The 26940-nt window shown below is 43.8% G+C and overlaps 1 protein-coding gene across 6 annotated transcripts in view; it reads left to right on the top strand.

The window, feature by feature from the left end:
* The first annotated feature begins 2033 nt into the window (after window positions 1–2033).
* The window catches only part of LOC118380866 (brain-specific angiogenesis inhibitor 1-associated protein 2-like), a 150445-nt gene continuing 125538 nt past the window's right edge, over window positions 2034–26940 (top strand). The window contains exons 1-3 of one of the 6 annotated variants that reach the window (XM_052477700.1): window positions 2034–2717; window positions 2855–2934; window positions 3521–3640. In XM_052477700.1, coding sequence (XP_052333660.1) covers window positions 3563–3640 — 78 coding nt within the window. In that variant the 5' untranslated portion in view covers window positions 2034–2717; window positions 2855–2934; window positions 3521–3562. Of the gene's footprint in view, window positions 2718–2854; window positions 2946–3320; window positions 3641–26940 lie in introns of those variants that run through there. The other 5 variants (XM_052477698.1, XM_052477703.1, XM_052477702.1 and 2 more) reach the window with 5 other exon arrangements.

Raw genomic sequence — 26940 nt, 5'->3', positions numbered from 1 at the left:
GGTGACCATTTCCCAGTGGTATCATATTGACAGACCTGTGGCGTGTCTATACGAAATGTACCATGTTGTAATTCTGGACCAATACAAAGGTGCTGTTTGACCAGCGTGTTGTTATTAACAACCACTAGCTGGCAGCAAATAGCAGTTTATGATTTTACCTGTTGATAAGCAACACCTTTGCATACATTGGGTTAGTAAACATATTGTGTGGATTCGGATGCTGTTTCAAGTCAAAATGTTATTTGTGACATGCGCCCAGGTATTGATTACAGTGAAACACAACAGGTATTGATTACAGTGAAACACAACAGGTATTGATTACAGTGAAACACAACAGGTATTGATTACAGTGAAACACAACAGGTATTGATTACAGTGAAACACAACAGGTATTGATTACAGTGAAACACTAAAGTGTTTATTAAAAAATGTACACAAAAAAATAAATTGTAGTTGTTTTGTGCAACTATATGGGACAGTGAAAAGAACTGCTTAGCTATAATGAGGGGAATCATATAAGACTGTATGTTATTCATTTACATTTGAGTCATTTAGCAGACGCTCTAATCCAGAGCGATCTATAATTAATGCATTCGTCTTTAAGTTATCTAGGTGAGACGACCACACATCACAATCGTAGTAGGTACTTTTTTACCACAAAATAAAGTAGTTATCAGAAATGTTGGTGCCGGTAGGCTGCTTTTCCAAGTCATTGTAATTCTTCCTTTCTTCGTGTGATGATTTTATATGTATTGATAGAGCATCCTTGGGTTATACAGAGGTCCTCTATAATCAGTCCATAGTAGGTTACGGAGTATTATAACACAACAGCCTGTGACTAAAGATTCCAAGCAATGAGCAAGTGGTAGGCCTGATCTCCTTCATGTCCCTACCATGTTTGTTATCTGTGAAATGCTTGGAACAATTTGTATATTTCTGGGGAAAGTACTGAAAGGTCCAATGTAGATAGTTTTTTTTATTTTTTTATCTCAATGCCAAATCATTTTTGGGTTAACTATGAAGTACCTTACTGTGATTGTTTTCAATTCAAATGGTAATGTATATATATATATATATATATAAATAGCTTCTTAGTAAAGAGCAATTTCTCAAGCAATAATTTATCTAGGACTGTCTGGAAGTGGTCTGACTGGGGAGGGGAAAACTGAAAGCTAGCTGTTATTGCCAGAGAGGTTAGGAACTCTCTTATTGGTCTATTAACTCATTTACTGCATGGTGATGTCACCATGGAAGGCCAAAACTCCATCCCACCTTTTCAAACAGCTCTTACACCAAAAGAGCATAATCATAATTTTCACAATTTCACAGTATTATTCCATTCTCATTGTGTGGAAATATAAAGAACACAGGAAAATCAAGTTTTGACTGCACAGTGAACTCCGATGTGCCGTTGAATGAATCTGCTGCAATACAGTGTGTCGCTGATTGTCCCCTTCAAGCCAATGACAGCGTGGGAGACAGAGTGGGTTGAGAAAGGGAACATGAATGACAGTGCGAATCGCTGTGCTCTATGATTCATAAAAGATATCTGAACCTGGGGGACAATTACAGGCAGGGAAAATGGAGTGAGTGGGAGGCTGTTTTCAAGTGCTCCTGAAAAAACAGCCTGGTCTCAGACTTGACGTAACATAGTAAAAGTAAATTCGGTGATGGACATCCACAAATACATGGCATACGAAATGTAACATATACTAAATGGAGTGTCTTGAAAAAAGAAGAAACCCCACACTGCTATTGATAGTTTCACTGCTTTTTATTAAGCTTTTACATATCGTCCTTCCTCAGAGCTTATTAAAGAGCAGTGATACTATCAAGAGCAGTGTGCAGTTTTTTAATTTTCATTTTATTCAACTGTTACCATGCACCTGCAAAAAAAAGATAGCTCAGATGTGCAAGTGCATTTTGAACATACAGAATAATACGAAATGCTCTGAGACTAGGTTGGAGAAAGAGCCAGCTCTACAAAGGAAGGCCAGGTAATGATGACCTGGGGGATGTGGGTGGGAGGGTGTGTGTCTGTCCCCTCATTGCCAAGGACACACACCGGTTGCTGGTCCAGGTGGCTACAGAGTGTCCTGGCTCTGCTACTAAATAATGGGGCTCCCCTCTCTGTCTCTGTTCAAGCCTCCTCATAGGCCGAACCAGAGCTGAGGGGAATACGTAATTGCTTGCTCTAATGCCTTTCCCTGTGACGCAGAACAGCAGTGCTAAAACCAGAATGTATCACGCCCCCTGGCCTATATTAGTGCCTTATTGCTTAAACATTTTGTATTAGTGTATTATTTCTTTAATGACTAGCCTCAACCACCCCGGCAGTGTTCAGATGGGCTGTTGTTACCTCCAGTTTCTGCTACGCTACATGTCACTAGGGACAGATATTGATTGATTCACCAGCTGTCTCAAATTAATTAGGAAGCAGTATCATTGTTGAATTGTTTAATTATGGAAACCACCTGTGTGAGGGCCAACTAGATTGTTCATCACACAAGCAAATAAATGGCAATGTTGAGAAATGCCCTTTAAAACACAATTTAATTCAGGTTTTCAGATGGATTTTTACTGTTGTGTTTATGAAGTTTAATTATAAGCTCATCTTAATGAAGGAGGGTTGTCAAAAAAGCAAGTTAAACCCAATTTTAACTATGTGGAGTGGTCAGGCAGGGGGTTAAGTGACCTGTGTCTTTCAACACTATAAGGTACTGTACTTTTGCTCCTGAGTTATTATAATGCTAATACGTTTCTGGAAAATTGGAGACATCAGCAGCATAGAAATCACTTATTGTCCACATCCAATGAAGAATAAAGCCTTGACATTTTAGAGATTTTCCAACAGGCTCTTGTGGTGCAGATCGTGACTTGCTGAATGAGTTGTGGAGGATTCCCCTGTTCCTACATCACATATTGTAGCATACTGTACGAGCAAGGTGACGCCGTCCTACACCGACACACACCACTACATTCCAGACACTAAGTCTAGATAGCAATGCACAACTGTAACAGGTAGCCAGCTATTTAATTATAATGTTTTGTACAATGTTCGATAAATACACTCGGCTCTACTTCATTAGTTATACCATACGTTATCGGTTTACGTTATTTGTTTTGCCTAAAATGTGTTCGCTTCAAAATGTGTTCATTTACTTCGATCACAATCTGTTGAAATCGTATTGTTGGGTATAGAGATGTGTGTGCATAGCTGTACTGTAGTCATTCAGGCATGCGGGTATTATGAATGATTTTTACGCAGAGGCAGAGCAGAGGCAGTGGTGTGGGCAGTGATCGAGAGAGAGGAGGCGGATCCCTTTAAAATGGCAAGCAGCTATGATCAGGCTGCCTGCGTTCTCTGTCAGCGGGTGGTATAGCCTCCAGACTGTGTGGGTGCAGTTGAAAAGTTTCTTATAAAAGCGATGATTCCGGAGTCTCGTATTACGCGCGTCCCCCCCCTCTGTAACAATTGTTTCTTACTACGATTCCTTCCACCTACTCCGTTTCTCCGTAGTATTTCTTCGAAAAGCTCCCGTCACTAAAGGAAATCTGGTCTATGGTTTTGGCTGAAGAAGGTGGTTCCACGATGTCTCGGACTGACGAAGTACACCGTATAACGGAGAATGTCTATAAGGTAAGAGGCAGACAGCGGTCCATTCGCTCCAGCTTCAATAATGAATACATTGATTTAAATGGCTTGATGAGTGGCGCCTCGTCAGCTGATGAGGTCTGATAACGTGGTTGCTGTTGGATTCGTTTCGAACTTTGTTTTACGCAGAGGTCAAGATAAGCCTACTCTATTCAATTAGAACAAAGAAGAAGAACAATATCCTATTTAATGAACATTGATAACGACTTTGGCTTCTATGGTGTACCTGGGGAATTTACAATCGCACCCCGTCAATAGGTCTCATTGCTCTAAAAGTAGGTTTTTTTTCTCCCTTCTCTGCAGTGAGGGACACTGCGTGCACTAACGGCAACAGCCATAGGCTCACATGGGACAAAACAATTAATACAAAATTCCCCAGACAAAGTTTAAGTTGAATTCGGGGATGTGTATTAAAGTAACAGTTTGCATCGAGGTAGACTGGGACAGCCTATGACAGTTTGCATCGGGGTAGACTGGGACAGCCTATGACAGTTTGCATCGAGGTAGACTGGGACAGCCTATGACAGTTTGCATCGAGGTAGACGGGGACAGCCTATGACAGTTTGCATCGAGGTAGACGGGGACAGCCTATGACAGTTTGCATCGAGGTAGACTGGGACAGCCTATGACAGTTTGCATCGGGGTAGACTGGGACAGCCTATGACAGTTTGCATCGAGGTAGACTGGGACAGCCTATGACAGTTTGCATCGAGGTAGACGGGGGCAGCCTAATTTGCATGTCATGACATATTGGTTTAAGGAGTTCTGTCAGACCACGGGAGGATAGTCCGCTGTAACCAGTTGCGCTAAATGGTTTTGGAAGTAGTCTACATCTGCCCACTGTCTGGTACCTCACCTGCATTTCGACTGTCCAGTCCTACTTTATATCAACGTCTATTCATATGTTGCAGCCTATAGGCCGTGTAGTACTTAAAATGAGATATATTAAAATAAACTAACAGCTCGCACAGTAGGTGGTTCAACCAATGAAGCCTAGCTGTTGGGAGACATCTGTTAGTGGTGTTCTAGGAGTCTCCTGTGTTGAGAGGGGGGAGAGAGAGGGATGGTACTCTTTCTGTAATTACCTTGTGAGGGGGTTGTTTGTCTCAGTGGAGAAGCACTTGGCTAACTAAGCAAATATCATATTTTTTTTTACATTTTTGCAATTGGGGTTAAATTAACAGATTTTTCACCTAATTGGCTCGATAATTCCAACCAGATACCTTTTGGTTGGTTACTGGCCCAACGCTCTTCACCGCTAGGCTACCTGCCACCCTCTATCTTAGCAAGGTGGTTTGTTAGCATTGCTTTACTGGGGCAGAAGTTCACCTGAGCTGAGTACCTAACCTCATATTTTCTACTGTTTGCGTTCCTGCACCTCTTATAGAATATTAGCTCAAAAGTATTGAGGAGTTCCTGGACCTAAATATAAATGGTACCGCCGCACAATGAGTGTCGACACATATTTTAGTCCAAGTCAAGCACCGCTTGTTAGAGATTCTGAACTATGGCGATATTGGACTGATTAAAAATAAAATAATTCTCAACCTCTTTCCGTTGCTCTTTCACCAAGCTAGAGGAGTTGATTGAGGGAATAAGGGACCGTCCTAAACCTGTTGAAACTGCCCTGTAGTCTAAAGCATTTCGGCAGGTCCTTCCCTCCTGCTATTTCCACAACAAAGCCCTGCTTTAGCAGAGCCAAGGGCGGAGGTGCTACTCTTCAGTTTCACTGCACTGTGATATGTTGACTGTGTCCCAAATGGCACCCTAGTCCCTTTTGTATAGTGCACTACTTTGGAATAGGGCTCTGGTAGAAGGTAGTGCACTACTTTGGAATAGGGCTCTGGTAGAAGGCAGTGCACTACTTTGGAATGGGGCTCTGGTAGAAGGTAGTGCACTACTTTGGAATAGGGCTCTGGTAGAAGGAAGTGCACTATAGAGGTAATAGGATTCCATTTGGAACTGACTGGTTGTGCCATCCAAACAGGCTAGATTTCAGGAAGGGAAGAGAAATGTGCAGCGGTACACGAGTTTGAATAACCTGTGAAAGCTGGTCCATATGGTAACCATAGCCTAGTGACTGCTATGATCTGAGTGGTCTATACTTGACCCTATCATGGGTCAGCCACTATCACAGACAGCCCTGAGCTGTACACTCATGTGTATTCTCCCTCTGAGCTTCATGTCTACCACCTAGACCCTACCCTAAACATACCCCTCTAGGTCGACTTTCAAGGATCAGTGGTGGTAGAGCAGCCTGATGCTGAGACCTGTGGAAGATCGTTGGGGGTGCTTAACGACCCGTGGAAGATGGTTGGGGGTCCTTAACGACCCGTGGAAGATGGTTGGGGGTCCTTAACGACCCGTGGAGGATGGTTGGGGGTCCTTAACGACCCGTGGAGGATGGTTGGGGGTCCTTAACGACCCGTGGAAGATGGTTGGGGGTCCTTAACGACCCGTGGAAGATGGTTGGGGGTCCTCAACGACCCGTGGAGGATGGTTGGGGGTCCTTAACGACCCGTGGAAGATGGTTGGGGGTCCTTAACGACCCGTGGAGGATGGTTGGGGGTCCTTAACGACCCGTGGAGGATGGTTGGGGGTCCTTAACGACCCGTGGAGGATGGTTGGGGGTCCTTAACGACCCGTGGAAGATGGTTGGGGGTCCTTAACGACCCGTGGAAGATGGTTGGGGGTCCTTAATGACCGACCAGGGAGAGGAGGAACAGGTGCTCGTCTAATTAGAGCGAGAGAGCGTTGCTGATGGGAAGGCCACTGGAGGTGATGATATTTTTGCGAAAGGGAAGCAAAACCCATGTCGCTGGCATGAAAGGCAAACACCCTACGCATTGCTCCAATGGAGTTCACTCATTTGGTGGGATTTGTAGGGTTCATATTTTGAGGATCGCTACAATATGAATATGTAGAATGACAGTCAGTCAGTGCGGAGATATTTTCCTGACCAGCAGGTTGCATCATTACAGAGGAGAGGGAGAGAGGAGAGGGAGAGGAGAGGGAGTGGTGGAGCGATGCAGAGGGAGAGAGATGTAGAGTAGCGGCCGACCTGGTAATCTGACCCACGGCTGGGGGCCTATTGTGGGGCGACTGATGCTGACTGGCGGGGGCTCTGTGTTTGTGTGTGCATGCGGCTCTTAGGCATGTAGAGTGGTGTTTGCCTCAGTGAGTCTCTGAGTATGTTCACATGCACACACATAATTCTATATTAAACTGATTATGGCAGTATGCCAAGTATGGAAATGGTCACGTCAACTCCTCACTCTTCTTATCTTAATTGGCCTAAAGGTCAAAATCAAAGTAAGCATATGTCAATTAAAACACCTGGTTTTCTGAGCAATATTTTCAAAGACCTGACCAGACGAGGCCCTGAAGTGCCAGCTTCCATCTGATACCATACAACCATAGAGACTGGCATGTTACTGAGGAGGAGGATGGCTGGATACAATCAGATGGTACAGTATTAACAAAATGATTTATTTCATCAAGGCAAGGTGTGAACATCACTCTGTTTGTGAGCTTCGGGGGCTGATGTTTAAGAGGTAGACATGGGAGTTGATTGTCTCCGTTATCTCCTGAGAAAGGGGTGTACTTGCAGACACTCTGGCAGTGTGGTGCAGTCTCTCTGAAGACGTTGCTATTGCTTGGCAGCTCCTTGCTGACTGCGGAATCTTCAAGCTCGCTCAGATTCCAACACGACAAGACACCGTCTGCAACATTGTGCTGTGACTCACACACACACACGTGTGTGTGTGTGTGTGTGTGTGTGTGTGTGTGTGTGTGTGTGCCTCAGCCTATATACTTGGCTTGGCCCTGAAAGGAGGACATCCCCACCTCCAGACAATCTGCTGTGACCAACCATCACAACCTCTGCTGTCCTACACACACACACACACACACACACACACACACACACACACACACACAAAATGTTGAAGTGTGTGTATGTCAAAGCTTAATCATCCTGTCTAGTTTGCTCAATTGGTAATCCACGAGAGAGTTTATCCATTAAATTAGATTTCTCCATTTGCCGCAGATGATCTGTTAAATGCATTTTGGCCTTGTGTTGAGATAATTGCTATCATTTCAATAGTGCTATTTGCCTGCTCCATCTCAGTGAGGTATGCTGAAATGCATCACCAAATATGATGAAAGCAAACATCTGAATATGAAAGATGATCACAATCATTCACGGGTATATATTATGCATATATATATATATATATATATATATAAGTTCCTTGCTCAGAACATAAAAACATATATAAAAGCTGGTGGTTCCTTTTAACATGAGTATTCACTATTCCCAGGTAAGAAGTTGTAGTTATTATAGGACTATTTCTCTCTATACCATTTGTATTTTATTAACCTTTGACTATTGGATGTTCTTATTGGCACTTTAGTATTGCCAGTGTAACAGTATAGCTTCCGTCCCTCTCCTCGCCCCTACCTGGGCTCGAACCAGGAACACATCGACAACAGCCACCATTGACGCAGCGTTACCCATGCAGAGCAAGGGGAATAACTAGTCTCAGAGCGAGTGACGTTTGAAACGCTATTAGCGCGCACCCCGCTAATTAGTTAGCCATGTCACATCGGTTACACCAGCCTAATCTTGGGAGTTGATGGGCTTGAAGTCATAAACAACGCAATGCTTGAAGCACAGCAAAGAGCTGCAGGCAAAACTCACGAAAGTCCTTTTTGAATGAATGCTTACGAGCCTGCTGGTGCCTACCACCGCTCAGTAAGACTGCTCTATCAAATCATAGACTTAGTTATAACATAATAACACACAGAAATACGAGCCTTTGGTCATTAACATGGTCGAATCCGGAACCTATCATCTCGAAAACAAAACGTTTATTATTTCAGTGAAATACGGAACCGTTCCGTATTTTATCTAACGGGTGGCCTCCATCAGTCTAAATATTCCTGTTACATTGCACAACCTTCCATGTTATGTCATAATTACGTAAAATTCTAGCAAATTAGTTCCCAACGAGCCAGGCGGCTCAAACTGTTGCATATACTCTGACTCAGCATGCAATGAACGCAAGAGAAGTGACACAATTTCACCTGGTTAATATTGCCTGCTAACCTGGATTTCTTTTAGCTAAATATGCAGGTTTAAAAATATGTACTTCTGTGTATTGATTTTAAGAAAGGCATTGATGTTGATGGTTAGGTACACGTTGGGGCAATGACAGTCCTTTTTCGCAAATGCGCACCGCATCGATTATATGCAACGCAGGACACGCTAGATAACTAAACATGGTTGATCATATTACTAGTTTAACTAGTGATTATGATTGATAGATTTTTTTATAAGATAAGTTTAATGCTAGCTAGCAATTTACCTTGGCTTACTGCATTCATGTAACAGGCAGGCTCCTCGAGGAATGCAATGTAATCAGGTGGTTCCAGCGTTGGACTGGTTAACTGTAAGGTTGCAAGATTGAAACCCTGAGCTGACAATGTAAAAATCTGTCGTTCTGCCCCTGAACAAGGCAGTTAACCCACTGTTCCTAGGCCTTTCATTGAAAATAAGAATGCGTTCTTAAGTGACTTGCCTAGTTAAATAATGATTAAATAAAGGTGTAAAAAAAAAAATAATGGCCCAAATCGGTGTTCCGATTCTTATGAAAACTTGAAATCGGCCATTCCGATTACTAGGTCGACCTCTAGTCCTTAGAGCTCCGAGACAGGATTGTTTCGAGGCACAGATCTGGGGAAGGGTACCAAAACATTTTCTGCAGCATTGAAGGGCCCCAAGAACACACTGGTCTCCATCATTCTTAAATGGAAGAAGTTTGTAACCACCAAGACTCTTCCTAGAGCTGGCCGCCTGGCCAAACTGAGCAATCAGGGAAGAAGGGCCTTGGTCAGGGAGGTGACCAAGAACCCCAACGGTCACACTGACAGAGGTCTAGAGTTCCTCTGTTGAGATGGGAGAACCTTCCAGAAGAACAACCATCTCTGCAACACCACCAATCAGGCCTTTATGGTAGAGTGGTCAGACGGAATCCACTCCTCATTAAAAGGCAAATGACAGCCTGCTTGGAGTTTGCCAAAATAACTCTCAGACCATGATAAACTCTTTAGCCTGAATGTCAAGCGTCACATCTGGCGTGAACCTGTCACCATCCCTACAGTGAAGCATTGTGGTGGCGGGAATGCTGTGGGAATGTTTTTCAGCGGCAGGGACTACGAAACTAGTCCGGCTTGAGGGAAAGATGAACGGAGCAAAGTACAGAGAGATCCTTGACGAAAACCTGCCCCAGAGCGCTCAGGACCTCCGACTGGGGCGACGTTTCACCTCCCAACAGGATGATGACCCTAAGCACACCGCCAAGACAAGGTGTAACGGATGTGAAACGGCTAGCTTAGTTAGCCTTTCAATCGGTGACATCACTTGCTCTGAGACCTTGAAGTAGTGGTTCCCCTTGCTCTGCAAGGGCCGCAGCTTCGTGGGTGACTGTTGTTGATGTGTGCAGAGGGTCCCTGGTTCGCGCCCGGGTATGGGCGAGGGGACGGTCTAAAGTTCTACTGTTACAAAGGCAGGAGTGGCTTCAGTACAAGCCCCTGAATGTCCTTGAGTGGCCCAGCCAGAGCCTGGACTTGAACCCGATCGAACATCTTTGGAGAGACCTGAAAATGGGGTATTGTGTTTAGATTGAGGGGGGGGAGGGGGTGAAACGATTTCATCCATTTTAAAGTAAGGCTGTAACATAACAATGTGGGGGGGAAATGAAGGGGTCTGAATACCTTCAGAATGCACTGTATATTATACAAATATACTGATTTATTCTTTTAGAGTAAGAAACAGTCTCTGGTTGTGTCGTGAATGGAACCCTATTCATTACATAGTGGGGGCGCAGGTAGCCTAGTGGTTAGAGTGTAGAGGTGGCAGGTAGCCTAGTGGTTAGAGCATTGTACCAGTAACCAAAAGGTTGCTGGAAAAAAACAAGAGCTGACAAGGTAAGAATCTGTCGCTCTGGATGGATTGTCCCGGGCTTGTGACTGTCTTGATTCCTGCTGATCCATCTTCCCTGCGACCTGCCCAGTCTTGTACTGTACAGCGTAGCCTACGTTGCTACCATGGTGAAGACCAAAGCCGGTGGGAGTACCGTTGAGGACAGTGGTTTCTCTCTATTACAGGTGAAGGATGTTTTTAAAAGAAGAAAAATAGTTCTAAAGCAGTTGGTACAATAAAATAGCTTCAACTAATAAAATAATGGATGACCTGACCAGTGAGGTGCAAGACCTGAAGAACAGTTTGCAGTTCTCCCAGGGTGAGCTCATTCAGTTCAAACAGGAGAACTGCAAGATGACCGCATCCTGTAAATTATTGAGAGCACATCAGTTCTGTATGTAAAGCCATGATAATCTGATTTCTCTATCATTGTTATATCAGGGAACAATCAAGGCAGAACAACGTTGTTGTGGAGGGAATAGCAGAATCTCCACATGAGACCTGGATGGAGTCTGAGGATAAGGTGAGGGAAATGATCTGTGAGAAACTGAAGATGGACCACAGGAAGATTTGGTGGAGGTGGAGCACGCCCACTGGACTGAAAACTCACCACCGGCCCAGGTGGCAGGCCCATGCCAATAGTTGTCAAGATCCTGAGGTTCAATGACAAGGTAGCTGTTCTGGAAAGAGACGACAACTTGAGAGGAACGTACATCTTTCCTCAACGAGGTCTATCCTGTACACCAGTAGAGCAAATAAATTATCACAGCTGTGAAAGCTGCCAGAGCGAGTGGGGACATTACTTCCATCCACTGTGACAGGCTCATTGTCCACCCTCCCTCTCAAAAGCCTGGAAGGGATGAGGCAGCTAAGCCTATGAGTTTCCTATCTTACACACCCCAACTGATTTAACAGACTGGTAAATGTTTTTTTTGTCTCTTGCTTTGTTTGCTCTTTTCCATATTATGTTTATCTCTGATAAGCTACTCAGGAAAGTGCTGAAATTAGCCCATATTAATATTTGTAGCCTTTGAAATAAGGTAACATTCATATATTACCCATTTCTGAGACTGACTTTGATAATTCCTTTGATACAGCAGTTGCAATACAAGGATAGAAGAGACAGGAATGCCCATGGGGGAGGTGTTGCTGTATATATTCAGAGCCATATCACTAATGCTTAGAGAAGATCTTATGTCAAGTGTTATTGAAGTGTTGTGGTTGCAGGTTCACCTGACACACCTAAAGCCTTTTCTTTTGCGATGTTGCTATTGGACACCAAGTGCAAACAGTCCGTTTCTAAATAATATGTGTGAAATGCTTGACTGTATATGTGATGTAAACCGAGAGGTATACCGTCTTGGGGATCTGAATAGTGACTGGTTTTCATCAAGGTGTCTGCTTAAGAAGAAGCTTCTCACTGTAATCTCGTTCATGTTATTAATCAAAAATCTATCAAATATTCTGGACCCTCAGTTTCCCATGCTAGCGATCTCCGGACACAGCTGCGGGCTATTTGCGCAAAGGGATACAATAGGTCTACCTGATTACATGACATGACATTTCTTTTCCCTTTCATGAGGAGTGATTATCGAAAAACAGAGGTGGAAAGCTTTTTCAAATAGACTACATTGAGGAACTATTGTCACTTTTAATGGATGTAAAAAATATACTTTTTCTTTACTTGCTGTTTTGAAGTGAAAAAATTACTTTGAGACGCTCCACTATGCTATGTGTAGTTGGGTGCGTGTCCTTACTCAACATTGACAGGCGCGCTCCAAACAAAATACAATGAATACATTGACAACTCGTAAATGGAATTGATAATAAATAAAAAAACAAAATATGAATAAACCAAAACGTATTTCTCATAAGTGTAGCCTAGGTTGTGATGTTGAGGAGACTAAGTTACTTGGTGTTACCTTCGATTTGTAAACTGTCGTAGTCAAAACATACAGTACCAGTCAAAAGTTTGCACACACCTACTCGTTTGAGATTTTTCTTTATTTGTACTATTTTCTACATTGTAGAATAATAGTGACGACATCGATACTATGAAATGGCACACATGGAGTCATGTAGTAACCAAAAAAGGGTTCAACAGTGTTTTCTTTTCTGAATGCGCTTGTTAAATCACCCATTTGGTGAAGTAGGCTGTAATTCAATAATAAATTAACAGGCACCACATCGATTTTATATGCAACGCAGGACAAGCTAGATGAACTAGTAATATCATCAACCAGGTAACTAGTGATTTATGTTTTGATAAGATAAGTTTAATGCTAGCTAGCACCTTAACTTGGCTCCTTGTTGCACTTGCATTACAGGTAGTCAGCCTGCCACGCAGTCTCCTCGCGGAGTGCAATGTAATCGGCCATGATCTGTGTGCAAAAATGCTGATTACCGAATCTTGAAATCGGCCCTAATTAATCAGTCGACCTCTCGTTTCAAACCAGTGATTTTCTTTTCAAATTAGTCAGTTCTGCACGTCTTTTGTATCCTTCTGCAACTGTAGTTGAGACAGAGGGCTACAGAGCTTTGTCTGAACCAGAGTAGCTAGCTAGCTACAGAACTGTCTGTGCACTCTTACAAATAAGGTGCTAAGCATAACCATATAGGGTTCTTCGGTATGTCCCCATAGGGAACCCTTTTTGGTGCTAGGTTGAACCCTCTACACTACATAGAACCCTTTATGTAGTGTTCTTCATAGAACACCCTGTATATGGTTCTACCTAGAATTGGTAGAATCCTGAAAGGTTCTACCAATAGAACATTTTAGACGATAAAATGGCTTTCTAGAACCCTATGAACAGTTCTATCAGCCTTTAAAATGATTATTTACAGTGCCATGATAAATAATTTTTCCTCTTTCAGATTTCTCTTTTAATACAGAATGTTATCAGATCTTCAACCAAAACCTAATATTAGAAAAGGGGAACCTGAGTTTATTAATTTATGCAACACCCAATTCCTCTGAGTAATTTCTCCCTTACACTCAATAACTGACAGTGGTAAGGGTAGGTAACAACACATCCGCCACGCTGATCCGCAACATGGGGGCCCTTCAGGGGTACGTGCTCAGTACTCCCTGTTCACTCATGACTGCATGGCCAAGCATGACTCCATTACGTTTGCTGATGACACAACAGTGTATGTAGGCCTGATCACCGACAATGAGGAGACAGCCTATAGGGAGGAGGTCAGAGACCTGGCAGTGTGGTGCCAGGACAACAACCTCTTCCTTAACGTGATCAAGTCAAAGGAGATGATTGTGGACTACAGGAAAAGGACCGAGCACATCCCCATTCTTATCGATGGGGCTGTAGTGGAGCAGTTTGAGAGCTTCAAGTTCCTTGGAGTCCACATCACCAAAACAATTGTGAAGAGTGCACGACAAAACCTATTCCCCCTCAGGAGACTGAAAATATTTGGCATGGGTCCACAGATCCTCAAAAGGTTTGACAGCTGCACCATCGAGAGCATCCTGATGGGTTGCATCACTGCCTGGTACGGCAACTGCTCAGCCTCCAACGCAAGGCACTACAGAGGGTAGTGCGTACGGCCCAGTACATCACTGGGGCTAAGCTTCCTGCCATCCAGGACCTCTACACCAGGAGGTGTCAGAGGAAGGCCCTAAAAAATGTCAGACTCCAGCCACTGTAGTCATAGACTGTTCTCTCTGCTACCGCACGGCAAGCTGTACTGGACTGCCAAGTCTAGGTCTAAGAAGCTTCTGTCATGTCTTTGGCTATGCCGGATTAAGTGATATGACATGCTCTTCTATAAAATAATTTATCCGTAATTAATATTACCTGATTGAGCTAATCATGTAATTAACTAGAGTCGAGCTCCACAAAATAATATTTATTAGAGCAGTTATCTCCAGAATAAACTCTTAAAGACCTAGTAATATTTTACATCAATAGCAGTCAATATTAATCGTCATCTTAATTCCGTCTCAACCAAGAATTTACAATTTTCAGATATCTGCACGAACCCTGGCTCACAAGTTCAATCAGCAATACAAAATTGGGTTTATTTATTTACTAAAAACCTAACTAATTACATCATAACTTGATTACAAATTACGTCCTAAAGGAAAACGTTCCTATCGGGCAGAACAGATATGACAGCTTGTTACACAAAAGAAAAGGGGCTGGGTTTGAGTGAAAGTGCGGGAAGACTGAGGAACAAAGGGAAGAAGCTGTGCTATCGTAAATACAGTATCTTATGCATTCTAAATTACCGCCCATTTGGAAAAGGAAAATGCAATAAATATTTACTCTGAGCTGCACTTCGGTAGGTTAGTGGTAGATTGAAGGCCGTGTTGCCCAAATGAGTCCTTTGAAGAATGTCTCTGGTTGTCAATTGGATATGTTGTTGTAACGTCGTTGGGTGATAGAAGGATACTCTGTCTGTTCCTTCCAAACCCTCGTTTGCATCTGCTGTTGCTAATTCAACGGCTAGGAGGTATCACATCTGTAGTGAATAAGAGTTTATACCATTCGCAACCAAAGCTCACACTGATGTTGGCTTCGTTCTGTAGTTATTATCTGAACCATTCTTACATAGGACCGTCGTCCTCGGAACAGGAGGTTATATTGTCCTCAAGGGCTTATATAAGAAGGGAGAGGGCGTGTTTGAAAGGTTTTATAGCCCATATCCCTTCACAGGGGCGGGTCACTGATTTGAGCAGAGCCCTATCTTATGAAAACCCAAATCTCACATTTTAGAAGCTAAAATCACATTTCATCCCATCACGAATAATTTCATATTCAAACATTTAAATTGAACAACAATTCCATGTGAATCCGATAACTCTGTGTAGACTTTCCACTGTAGAGTTTGTCATCTTATCATTGATGAGAAGGTTTCCGATGACAACCGAACTGACATCATATTCATTAAGTACCACTGCATATGTTCAATTGGTCGGATTACCAGAATATAGTTCATTTCCCCCCACCTTCTGATGTTCCCAGAACCTCTATGTTAACAACCAAGGGTTTTCCAACTATAACCTCAGTAGGGTAGCGAGAGGAGAAAGTGGGGAAGAGGTATTTGACTGTCATAAACTTACCCCCCCCAGGCCAACGTCATGACACTTTTAAACAGCTTCTAACCCCCCAAGCCAAAAGACTCCTGAATATCTGATCAAATGGCTACCAAGACTCTTTGCATTTGCCCCCCCCACCTCACCCCTCTACGCTGATGCTACTCTGTTATCTATGCATAGTCACTTTAATAACTCCACCTACATGTACATATTACCTCAACACCGGTGCCCCCACACATTGACTCTGTACCATTGGTTAAGGGCTTGTAAGTAAGCATTTCACCTGTTTTATTCGGCGCATGTGACAAACACGATTTGAACTGCTGGTGCCACATCTTTAGCTGCAATTTACTGCAACCAAATGCTTCCTGTAGTTGTTGGTCAGCCTCTCACGTCGGCCCACTCTTGCATGCAAAACTGCTTTAACTCAGTGACATTTGTGGGATTTCAAGCATGAACTGCTTGTTTCAAGTCCTGCCACATCTTAATTGGGATTAGGTCTAGACTTTGACTAGGCCGTTCCAAAACTTCAAATGTGTTGCTTTTTAACCATTTTCATGTAGTCTTGTGTGCTTTGGATTGTCTGTGCTTCATGACTCGGCTGTGCTTCAGCTCACAGATGGCCTGACATTCTCTGATGCAGAGCAGAATTCCTGTTCAATGGACAGCCGAGTCAAAAGTATACCTTTTTTTAGGACGACATGGGTCCCATTTATGGGTCAAAATTCCACAGTGAAGTGTGAGACTGTTCAGCAACTACAGGAAGCCTTTGTTCTGTAATTGTTGTTATTCACTCAGGTTCCTTTTATCTAATGTTAGGTTTTGGTTGAAGATATGATAACATTCAGTAGAGAATTTGAAAGTGTGCAAATAATTGTTTCACACCACTGTGTATCATACGGCCTTTGAGGGCCTGGTTATAACCTAACACTGTGGTGTTGGGAAACTCCTAGTTTACAGGCTACATCAGGCCTGAAATTCACATTATACTGGCTTGCAGGGTGATATTTAATTCCTATTGGAATCCAGCCGGAGACGGGATATCCACGTTTTTTTTTTTTTATCAACCGCAACCTGCATTCAGAATGACTGCCAGTGTAGGGAACATTAAATACTGAGACTACCTCAATCATCTAAACTGGAACAAACATCTCAGTAACGGGTGCAAGTCCATCTGCTAACAGATTGGTTTAGTTTAGGAAAGTGTGCTGTATGCTATTTATCTTTGTAAAATAACGTTTATCAGTCAATGTACATGCAAAAACAGACATTTAAAATAAACAATTCTGAAAATCACCCTGCAATAGAGCATGCTGGGAAATATGACATGGTTCTATGTAGAACCCTTCTTGCCTTCCAAAGAGTCATCAAATAACACTTTCTTCCAAAAACGATATTAAAAGTCATAGGTATAACTCTAGGTATAATGCTTTAGCCAGAGTTGACTAGGGGAGGAGAAGGTTGGAGAGGTGGTGGTTTATCGGGGCGGGGTGTACCAGAAGATACATATTTTCTATCCCTCCGTCTTAAGATTGCTGTGTGGGTTCTGGTTCTAATTCGATGAGAGAAACAGAACTGTGGAAGTGTGTGTGTGTGTGTGTGGAACTGCCTCCCTCAAGCAAGCTAGCTTTTAGACTGACATTTAATCTCCGATTTGAGAGAGAAGAGATGAGGGAGAAGGGGAGAGAGACTGAGAGGAGGGGGTTGTTTCTGTGTGCAGGAACGGACTGAACTTTCGCTCTCACATGATGAGTTAATGGTGATGATTCCACCCCATTTCAGCTTCCTAATGAGACATTGACCCTGGGCGTAGCTTCAGGTCTCTAGTGGTACGAGCCACACTGTGTGGAATAGAGATGAGGTGCCAGGTTGCAGGGGGATTTCCCACATTTCCAAATATGGCTACGGAAGTGCCTCCTCTCCCTGGCTGGAGTGGGTTTTACCACTGTGTGAGTCTGCACACAGATAACAGCTCATCTGAAAGGCAAATGGGCCACACACACGCACTGAATTGCCCTCCCTTGAGGACACTGCATGGCAGTTTTGACCCAATAATTGAGAGGCTTTTAGCGGAGGCATGTAATGCAGTGCCATACCGCAGTTTCACAGGGCCCCCCCCCCTACCCTATTTTTTAAATTTATATATATATATATATATATATATATATATATATGCAAGCCATTGACCCCCCACAAAAATAAAATAATAATATATCTAATTTTTTTTGGGGGGGGGGGGTGGGTGGGTCAATGGCTTGCTTCCTACAATTACCCACATTTTATCATTGGGCAAGGATGACAACAATGTGTAGTTTTATAGCTAATTGCATGCTATTCTAAACATTTTACAATGAGGTTGAGGTTTTTGTATTTTAAGTGAAATTTCCTTCAATTCTACACTGCCGTTGAGCGGAGAGGGAAATTAGCAGTTTTATAGCTAATCTCATGCTATTCTGCAATGAGGCTGAGATCCAATTTATCATTTTGAAAGCAAATTTCCTGCTTTTCTACACATTTTTCCAGGAGGCTGCTTGACGATGTTTGTTTACAGCAAATGTTGTAATTCTAAAAAATGTTTTGCCATAGCATATGAACATGTGTAATGTCCACTTAGAGGAGATGGAAGGAGGGAATAACATCAGAGATGGACCATGGGAATGGAAGAATAGCTGGATTTCTAATGCAGTCTCTAGCATTTGGCTATCATGGTCAGCATCTGTGCTCATTCAAATTCTTCAGAGCTGCCATTGTAACGTGTGTGTGTGTGTGTGTGTGTTCAGCTGGAGGCTTCCTTGCAGTCTGATGGAACAAGACACGTGGGTACTGGGTAGTAAAATTGCTTTTGTATGTGTGAGAAATGTGTTTGTGGTAGCTGACTTATTTTCTTGTGTACAGTGCATTCAGAAAGTATTCAGACCCCTTGACTTTTTTCAACATGTTATGTTACAGCCTTATTCTAAAATTGATTTTAAAATATTTTATGAGGAAAACAGTTTTTTCTTTCTTCGTTTTTTATTTTTTTACATTTTAGCAAATGTATTAAAAACAAATACCTTACTTGCATAAGTATTCAAACCCTTTGTGATACGACTCGTAGAAGGAATTGTCTATAGAGCTCTAGGACAGGATTGTGTCAAGGCACAGATCTGGGGGAAGGGTACCAAAACATTTCTGCAGCATTGGCGGTACCCAAGAACACACGGGCCTCCATCATTCTTAAATGGAAGAAGTTTGGAACCACCAAGACTCTTCCTAGAGCTGACCACCCGGCCAAACTGAGCAATCGGAGGAGAAGGGCCTTAGGTGATCAAGAGTCTGATGGTCACTCTGAAAGTGCTCTAGAGTTCCTTTTGTGGCGATGGGCCAGACGAAAGCCACTCTTCAGTAAAAGCCCGCTTGGAGTTTGCCAAAAGGCTCCGAAAGGACTCTCAGACCATGAGAAACAAGATTCTCTGGTCTGATGAAAACAAGATTGAACTCTTTACCTTGTGACGTTTGGCATTCATCCGGAGGATACCTGGCACCATCCCTATGTTAAGCATGGTAGTGGCAGCATTGTGGGGATGTTTTTCAGCGGCAGGGACTGGGATACTAGTCTGAGGGGAACAATGAACGGAGAAAAGTACAGAGATCCTTGATGAAAACCTGCTCCAGCGCCCTCAGGACCTCAGCCTGGGGCGACGGTTCACCTTCCAACAGGACGACGACCCTAAGCACACAACCAAGACAACACAGGAGTGGCTTCGGGACAAGTGTCTGAATGTCCTTGAGTGGCCCAGCCAGATCCCGGAGTTGAACCCGATCAAACATCTCTGGAGAGACCTGAAAATAGCTGTGCAGCGACGCTGTCAGGTTGGATGGGGAGCGCTTGAGAGGATCTGCAGAGAAGAATGGTAGAAACTCCCTGAATACAGGTGTGCCAAGCTTGTAGCGTCATACCCAAGAAGACTCGAGGCTGTAATCTCTGACAAAGGTGTTTCAACAAAGTACTGATTGAAGGGCCTGAATACTTACGTAAAAGTGATATTTTTTTTTCTTCTAAATTTGCAAACATTAATATCTAAAAAACGTTTTTGTTTTGTCATTATGGGGTATTTTGTGTAGATTTGATGAGGTGGAAAACAATTGAATCAATTTTAGAATAAGACTGTAATGTAACAAATTTGAAGAAGTCAAGGGGACTGAATACTTTTAGTATACACTGTATATTCTACTACTGGACTGCTGTACACAGGGATGGTGTTGGTGGAGGCATATATGATGTTGGGTGACTGATATTAAGTATGATACAAAAAGAGGACATTGAGAACCATGGGACAGACTGGGTCACCTTGATAGCTGGCAGCAGGGTAGTAAAATCCATACGCCATCCGAGTTAGACCCTCTTAGTTGGCATGGAGACCAGATGACCACAGACTTCCTGCCATTCCATATCCCTCCACACCTGAATACTGTAATCAGGTGTAACCTTGACATTTTCAGGTGTGTGTGTGTGTGTGTGTGTGTGTGTGTGTGTGTGTACACACACAAATACTTATCTTTTCCAAATAACAGCCCAGCACAAGGAGAACATTAGAGGACGTATGAAGTTGACCCAATAATTCAACTTCTAATTCAACCTGTGAATGTCATGGTTTCTGCTCTCATGTGTGATCACTCACCCACAACTGAACTAAAGTATATATATATATATATACTGCCAGTCTCTCTAGCTAGATACTGTAGTTTGTTTGGCAGGGTATGACACAGCAGGGCTAAAGGAGCCACATGGCCACGTTGACTTTTAATTTGCACCCCCTCCACGAGATGACACTGGTGGTGTTCATGTAGGCACGACCGGCTGCGAGTCACGGCACACTCACCGATGCACAAACGCGCACACTTTACACCCCTCATCCCTCATGTCTTTTAAAAGGACAGGTCACAGTGTTCCCAGAAAGGATATTGTTATTAGCATTATTTCAACCAGAGCTGGATCCCTCATGTATGTGTCTGCGTGGCCCCTGAGGTGTGTATGTGACTTGATATTGACCTTTTCAATTACACTTGTCATACTGTGATTGCTCCAGTCAGATAAAACAATGTGTTTTTTCTCTCCCTCCTCTCTATCCCTGCTATGGTAGCCTTTCCTTATTAGCCTCCTTCACAATATTTGACCAGGGGTTAGATTTTTGGAAAAATCCACTGAGATCACTGGGAATTCAGCCCCAGACAACAGTTTTCAGTCAGCCCCTTATTTAATCAAAGACACAGCACTAACACACACACACACCTTGAACTTCATTTCACATGTGCTCGGCCCCTCACTTTCCCAGAATGTTGCCTTTGGGGTCAGTCAGGCTAGGGAGATGTTCCAACTCCACACATTTTGTAGATAAATATTTCACATACTGGCATTGCTGCACCAACAAGCATGTCTATGTGACCGAAACGAACATTGTACTGGATGTTCCAGCGTACTATCGGTGTATCCCAAATGGCACCCTGTGGACCCTGGACAAAAAGTAGAGCACTATATAGAGAATGGGGTTTCATGTGGGACACAGCCCATGTTTGAGTGTGCATGGGTCTCCATCCTGTTCCCAGCTAAAATGCTGTCGCAGGGAAACCGGCTTTGCTCATCTCCTTGGAGCAGCTTTGAAGCACTGATGCTTCGCCAAGCAGACTGGAACCAGTGTGTGTGTGTGTGTGTGTGTGTGAGAATCTCTGAAATGTAAGATGTGGCTGAGGCATTTGTTGAAAACCATGTTGTGCACTCTTTGAATTGAAATTTAATTCAATCTATTTAAATAAGCATGGATTGATGTCTTAGCGACAATCAATGAAAGCAATATAACAGTAGAAATATTAACCTCATGGGCAGTAATGTTTACCCCGGTCCAGAGTGTCCCGGGCAGTAACGTTTACCCCGGTCCAGAGTGTCCCGGGCAGTAACGTTTACCCCGGTCCAGAGTGTCCCGGGCAGTAACGTTTACCCCGGTCCAGAGTGTCCCGGGCAGTAACGTTTACCCCGGTCCAGAGTGTCCCGGGCAGTAACGTTTACCCCGGTCCAGAGTGTCCCGGGCAGTAACGTTTACCCCGGGCAGTAACGTTTACCCCGGTCCAGAGTGTCCCGGGCAGTAACGTTTACCCCGGTCCAGAGTGTCCCGGGCAGTTTACCCGGTCCAGAGTGTCCCGGGCAGTAACGTTTACCCGGCAGGTTTACCCCGGTCCAGAGTGTCCCGGCAGCAGTCCAGAGTGTCCCGGCAGTAACGTTTACCCGGTCCAGAGTGTTTACCCCGGTCCAGAGTGTCCCGGGCAGTAACGTTTACCCCGTAATCACATTAGTCTGCTGCACTACTTTATATTCTCTCTCACAAACGCACCACATGCGTACTCATGCATGCAGACCCACACAGTGACATGGGGTGTTTTATCTCTGGTCCTTTGTGAAGCCTCTGGGTATCTCCTTCCCTCTTAACCCCTCTCTTGATTTAAGCCGGAACAGAATCTCTCTTCCTTTGATGAAAACGGGAACATCTCCTACTGAACAATTCCGAGTATTATGAGGGGAGAGATGAGTATGTTGGTAATCATTTTAAGAATCAATTTCTGTTTTTCATTAGGCTCGATGGCTCTATATTCGCTCTGTATTTCAATTAGCTTGAATGATTTTAAAGACGAGGCCACATTTTCAAGTACATGGTTACAGCAGACGAGTCCAAGGAGCCACCTGCGAACAAGGCTTCCTCTCCCTAAAAAGCTTGGTGTGACTGTGTACATTCATCTCTTCCTTTTCCCAATTCACCTGTCAAATATTGACTGTGTGTGTGTGTGTGTGTGTGTGTGTGTGTGTGTGTGTGTGTGTGTGTGTGTGTGTGTGTGTGTGTGTGTGTGTGTGTGTGTGTGTGTGTGTGTGTGTGTGTGGTTAAATCTGTTTGAGTCCTGCTAAATGAAACTTGTGTTGCTGATTTTGAACGACTTGTGTTGCTGATTTTGAGCATGAATTAAGAACAGACAACGCGACATGTTAATCATTTACCTAGTCCTTAACCCTGTTGTGTGTGTGTCACACCGGTGATCGGGAAACTCCTTCCTTATAGTCCCTTATTACCATATTCGAGGGCCACTGATGATGATTAGCGGTTGCCGAGGCGGAAGCCTGCAATTTTTATTGGTGTGGGACTGGAGATAATCAGGTGAGGCTCTCTGGGCTAGTGATGTGGTGTGTGTGTGTGAAGACTCTGCAGTAGAGAGGTGGGTTAATGAACGTTCCTACTTCAGATCTTTTTCACAAGGTTTATTTAAAAAACATTTTTTTATCAACAAACCATTTAACTAGGCAGACTTTGGTGCCGGATGATTGCAGCCTGTGTAAGCTCGTACGGAGTGTTGTGTGTGTGTGTGTGTGTGTTTTACCCTACTACTTTAGAAACCTGCTGGCTCCGGCAGCAGCATCTTCTCAATGAGACTAGACCTGTCTGATGGTAGTTGCATATCTCACACACACCGTAGTGATCGTCATCTGACGGCTGTTTTATTCAGCGTGTATAAATATATGGGTCTCTCTCTCTCTCATTTATGCATCTGTCTCCCTGGTGTATTCAGGATGATTACAATGGCTGGATTGGTTCCAGTGAATGAGTTTGTTTCGTAGTTAATGCTGCCTTATATAACAACAGATACACATAGAGGGGTAGGCGGAAGCTAGGGGGAGGGGAGTGGGGGAGAGACAGACAGACAGGGCTATAAATAGGTTGGTCCCAAGGAAACCCTAAAAGCAAACTCGAGCCCATTTCTCTCTTTTGTGTGTATGTGTGTACATGTGTGGATTTATTCCCTGACTAACAGTGTAGAGACAAAGAATCAGTGCATCTGCGACAGAAAAACACTCATAAAATATGTATTTGCTGTGCTTATATTTGTTTCTATAAACAACTTGTGCTTGCTTGTCCTCATCATATTACATCAAATCTAGCATTTTTTTATACATTTAAATTAAACATAAGTGATGCACATCAATGCATTTCACAACTTCCTCTCTTTAAACATTTATATATCCTGTATATACATCCTCCCTCCCTGTCCTTCCTGCAGATGGTATATCCTGTATATACATCCTCCCTCCCTGTCCTTCCTGCAGATAGTATATCCTGTATTTACGCCCTCCCTCCCTACCTGTCCTTCCTGCAGATAGTATATCCTGTATACGCCCTCCCTCCCTGTCCTTCCTGCAGATAGTATATCCTGTAGTTACGCCCTCCCTCCCTACCTGTCCTTCCTGCAGATGGTATATCCTGTATATACATCCTCCCTCCCTGTCCTTCCTGCAGATAGTATATCCTGTAGTTACGCCCTCCCTCCCTACCTGTCCTTCCTGCAGATGGTATATCCTGTATATACATCCTCCCTCTCTCCCTCCTCTCTTTAAACATCTCTCACAGCAGATATATCCTGTATATACATCCTCCCTCCCTGTCCTTCCTGCAGATGGTATATCATGTATTTACGTTCGCCCTCCCTCCCTTCCATGCAGATGGTTTCTCCTGTAGTTACTCCCTCCCTCCCTCCCTCCCTCCCTCCCCCCCTCCCTGTCCTTCCTGCAGATGGTATATCCTGTATTTACGTCCTCCCTCCCTACCTGTCCTTCCTGCAGATGGTATATCCTGTATTTACGTCCTCCCTCCCTCCCTCCCTACCTGTCCTTCCTGCAGATGGTATATCATGTATTTACGTTCACCCTCCCTTCCTGCAGATGGTATATCCTGTATTTACGCCCTCCCTCCCTCCCTCCCTACCTGTCCTTCCTGCAGATGGTATATCATGTATTTACTTTCGCCCTCCCTCCCTTCCTGCAGATGGTATATCCTGTAGTTACGCCCTCCCTCCCTCCCTGTCCTTCCTGCAGATGGTATATCCTGTATTTACGCCCTCCCTCCCTCCCTGTCCTTCCTGCAGATGGTATATCCTGTATTTACGCCCTCCCTCCCTCCCTGTCCTTCCTGCAGATGGTATATCCTGTATTTACGCCCTCCCTCCCTCCCTGTCCTTCCTGCAGATGGTATATCCTGTATTTACGCCCTCCCTCCATCCTGTCCTTCCTGCAGATGGTATATCCTGTATTTACGTCCTCCCTACCTCCATGTCCTTCCCCTGCCTTGTTGCACTTCTGTTTTGATGTCATCTTAAAGTTACAAGCGTCAAGGTGACCTAGAGCCAGCCAGTTGGTACAGACAGTAGGCATCCCTCATGCCATGTCTCTCAACATCATAAAGCACACCATTACCAAGAGACTAGAGATGCCCTCCATCCCTTCAGTGTCTGACAGCTCTGCCAGGAAAAGGTTAGAAGGACAAAGTAGAAGAAAGGAACTCTGTGTGTGGGAGGAGTGAGAGTTCCAGGATATAGAGGTTGGCTGGACACCTGGTTGGAATTGGAGGGTGGTTTTATGCCCTGGGGCAGGGTGATTTGGTTACCATATCGACCCTGTTCCCTCAATCTCTATCTGCACCTGGGCAGCACACAGATGAGCACCTGGGCAGCACACAGATGAGCACCTGGGCAGCACACAGATGAGCACCTGGGCAGCACACAGATGTACATGCTTGTGCACTTGTCAATTATTCCGTGGCTTGCACATTTCCCCCCCTCCTTCGCTCTGCCCCTCCTTCGCTCTGCCCCTCCTTCGCTCTGCCCCTCCTTCACTCTGCCCTATTTCATTCTCCCCATCCATGCTTTAATTTTTTATGTTTATTTATATTCACAGTACCAGTCAAAAGTTTGGACACACTTGCTCAATCATGGGATACAATCATTCTACATTGTAGAATAATATTGAAGACATCAAAACGATGAAAGTATACATGGAATCATGTAGTAACCAAAAGAGTGTTATACAAATCCAAATATTTGAGATTCTTCAAAGTAGCCACCCTTTGCCTTGACAGCTTTGCACACACTTGACATTCTCTAAACCAGCTTCATGAGGTAGTCACCTGGAATGCATTTCAATGAAAACAGGTGTACCTTGTTAATTTTTGGGGTGGCAGCGTAGCCTAGTGGTTAGAGCGTTGGACTAGTAACCGGAAGGTTGCGAGTTCAAACCCCCGAGCTGACAAGGTACAAATCTGTCGTTCTGCCCCTGAACAGGCAGTTAACCCAGGCCGTCATTGAAAATAAGAATATGTTCTTAACTGACTTGCCTGGTTAAATAAAGGTAAATTAAAATTAAATTTGGAATTTCTTTCCTTCTTAATATGTTTTGGCCAAACAGTTGTGTTGTGACAAGGTTGGGTTGGTATACACGAGATAGCCGTATTTGGTAAGGGAGGGAACAGGGTCGATATGGTAACCAAATCACCCTGCCCCAGGGCATAAAACCACCCTCCAATTCCATATCCTGGAACTCTCACTCCTCCCACACACAGGGTTAGTCCATAATATGGCAAGAAGTGCTCAAATAAGAAAAGAGAAATGACATCATTATTTTAAGACATTAAATTCTCTGGATTGACCGACATTCAAGTACTTTGAAAGTTTCAAGTGCAGTCGCAAAAAACATCAAGCGTAATGATGACACTGGCTCTTGTGAAGACTGACACACAAAAGGAAGACCCAGAGTTCCCTCTGCTGCAGAGGATAAGTTCATTAGAGTTAACAGAATTCTTAACATCAACTGTTCAGAGGAGACTGAGTGAATCGGGCCTTCATGGTGGAATTGTTGCGAAGAAACCACTACTAAAGGACACCAATGGTTCCAACTTCTGTGTCTTTGTGAGATGCAGAGTAGGTGAATGGATGATCTCCACATTTGTTGTTCCCACTGTGAAGCATGGAGGAGGAGGTGTGATGGTGCTTTGCTGGTGACACTGATTTATTTAGAATTCAAGGTCACACTTAACCAGCATGTCTACCACAGCATTCTGGAGCGATACGCCATCCTATCTGATTTGTTCTTAGTCCCACTATCATTTGTTTATATACACCTCCAGGCTGTGTAAGGGCTATTTGACCAAGAAGGAGAGTGATGGACTGCCACATCAGATGACCTGGCCTCCACAATCACCTGACCTCAACACAATAATTTTACAATCGTCTATGTATGCCTCAGGGTTTCCGTTGGGAAAATATGGCGCTGTTCAACATGACCGGTAGAGAGTAGTCCTAGGCTACTGAGTGAAGAGCTAAATAATCCTAACATTTCCACAACCTAATTTGTAGGTAAACAAATACCCCAAAAATACAAACCTGATTTAATTTATCAAG

This window comes from Oncorhynchus keta, chromosome 24 (genome assembly GCF_023373465.1).
Source record: "Oncorhynchus keta strain PuntledgeMale-10-30-2019 chromosome 24, Oket_V2, whole genome shotgun sequence".
NCBI lineage: Eukaryota > Metazoa > Chordata > Actinopteri > Salmoniformes > Salmonidae > Oncorhynchus > Oncorhynchus keta.
Note: the sequence above shows the minus strand (reverse complement) of the source record. Positions and strands in the feature narration are given on the sequence as shown.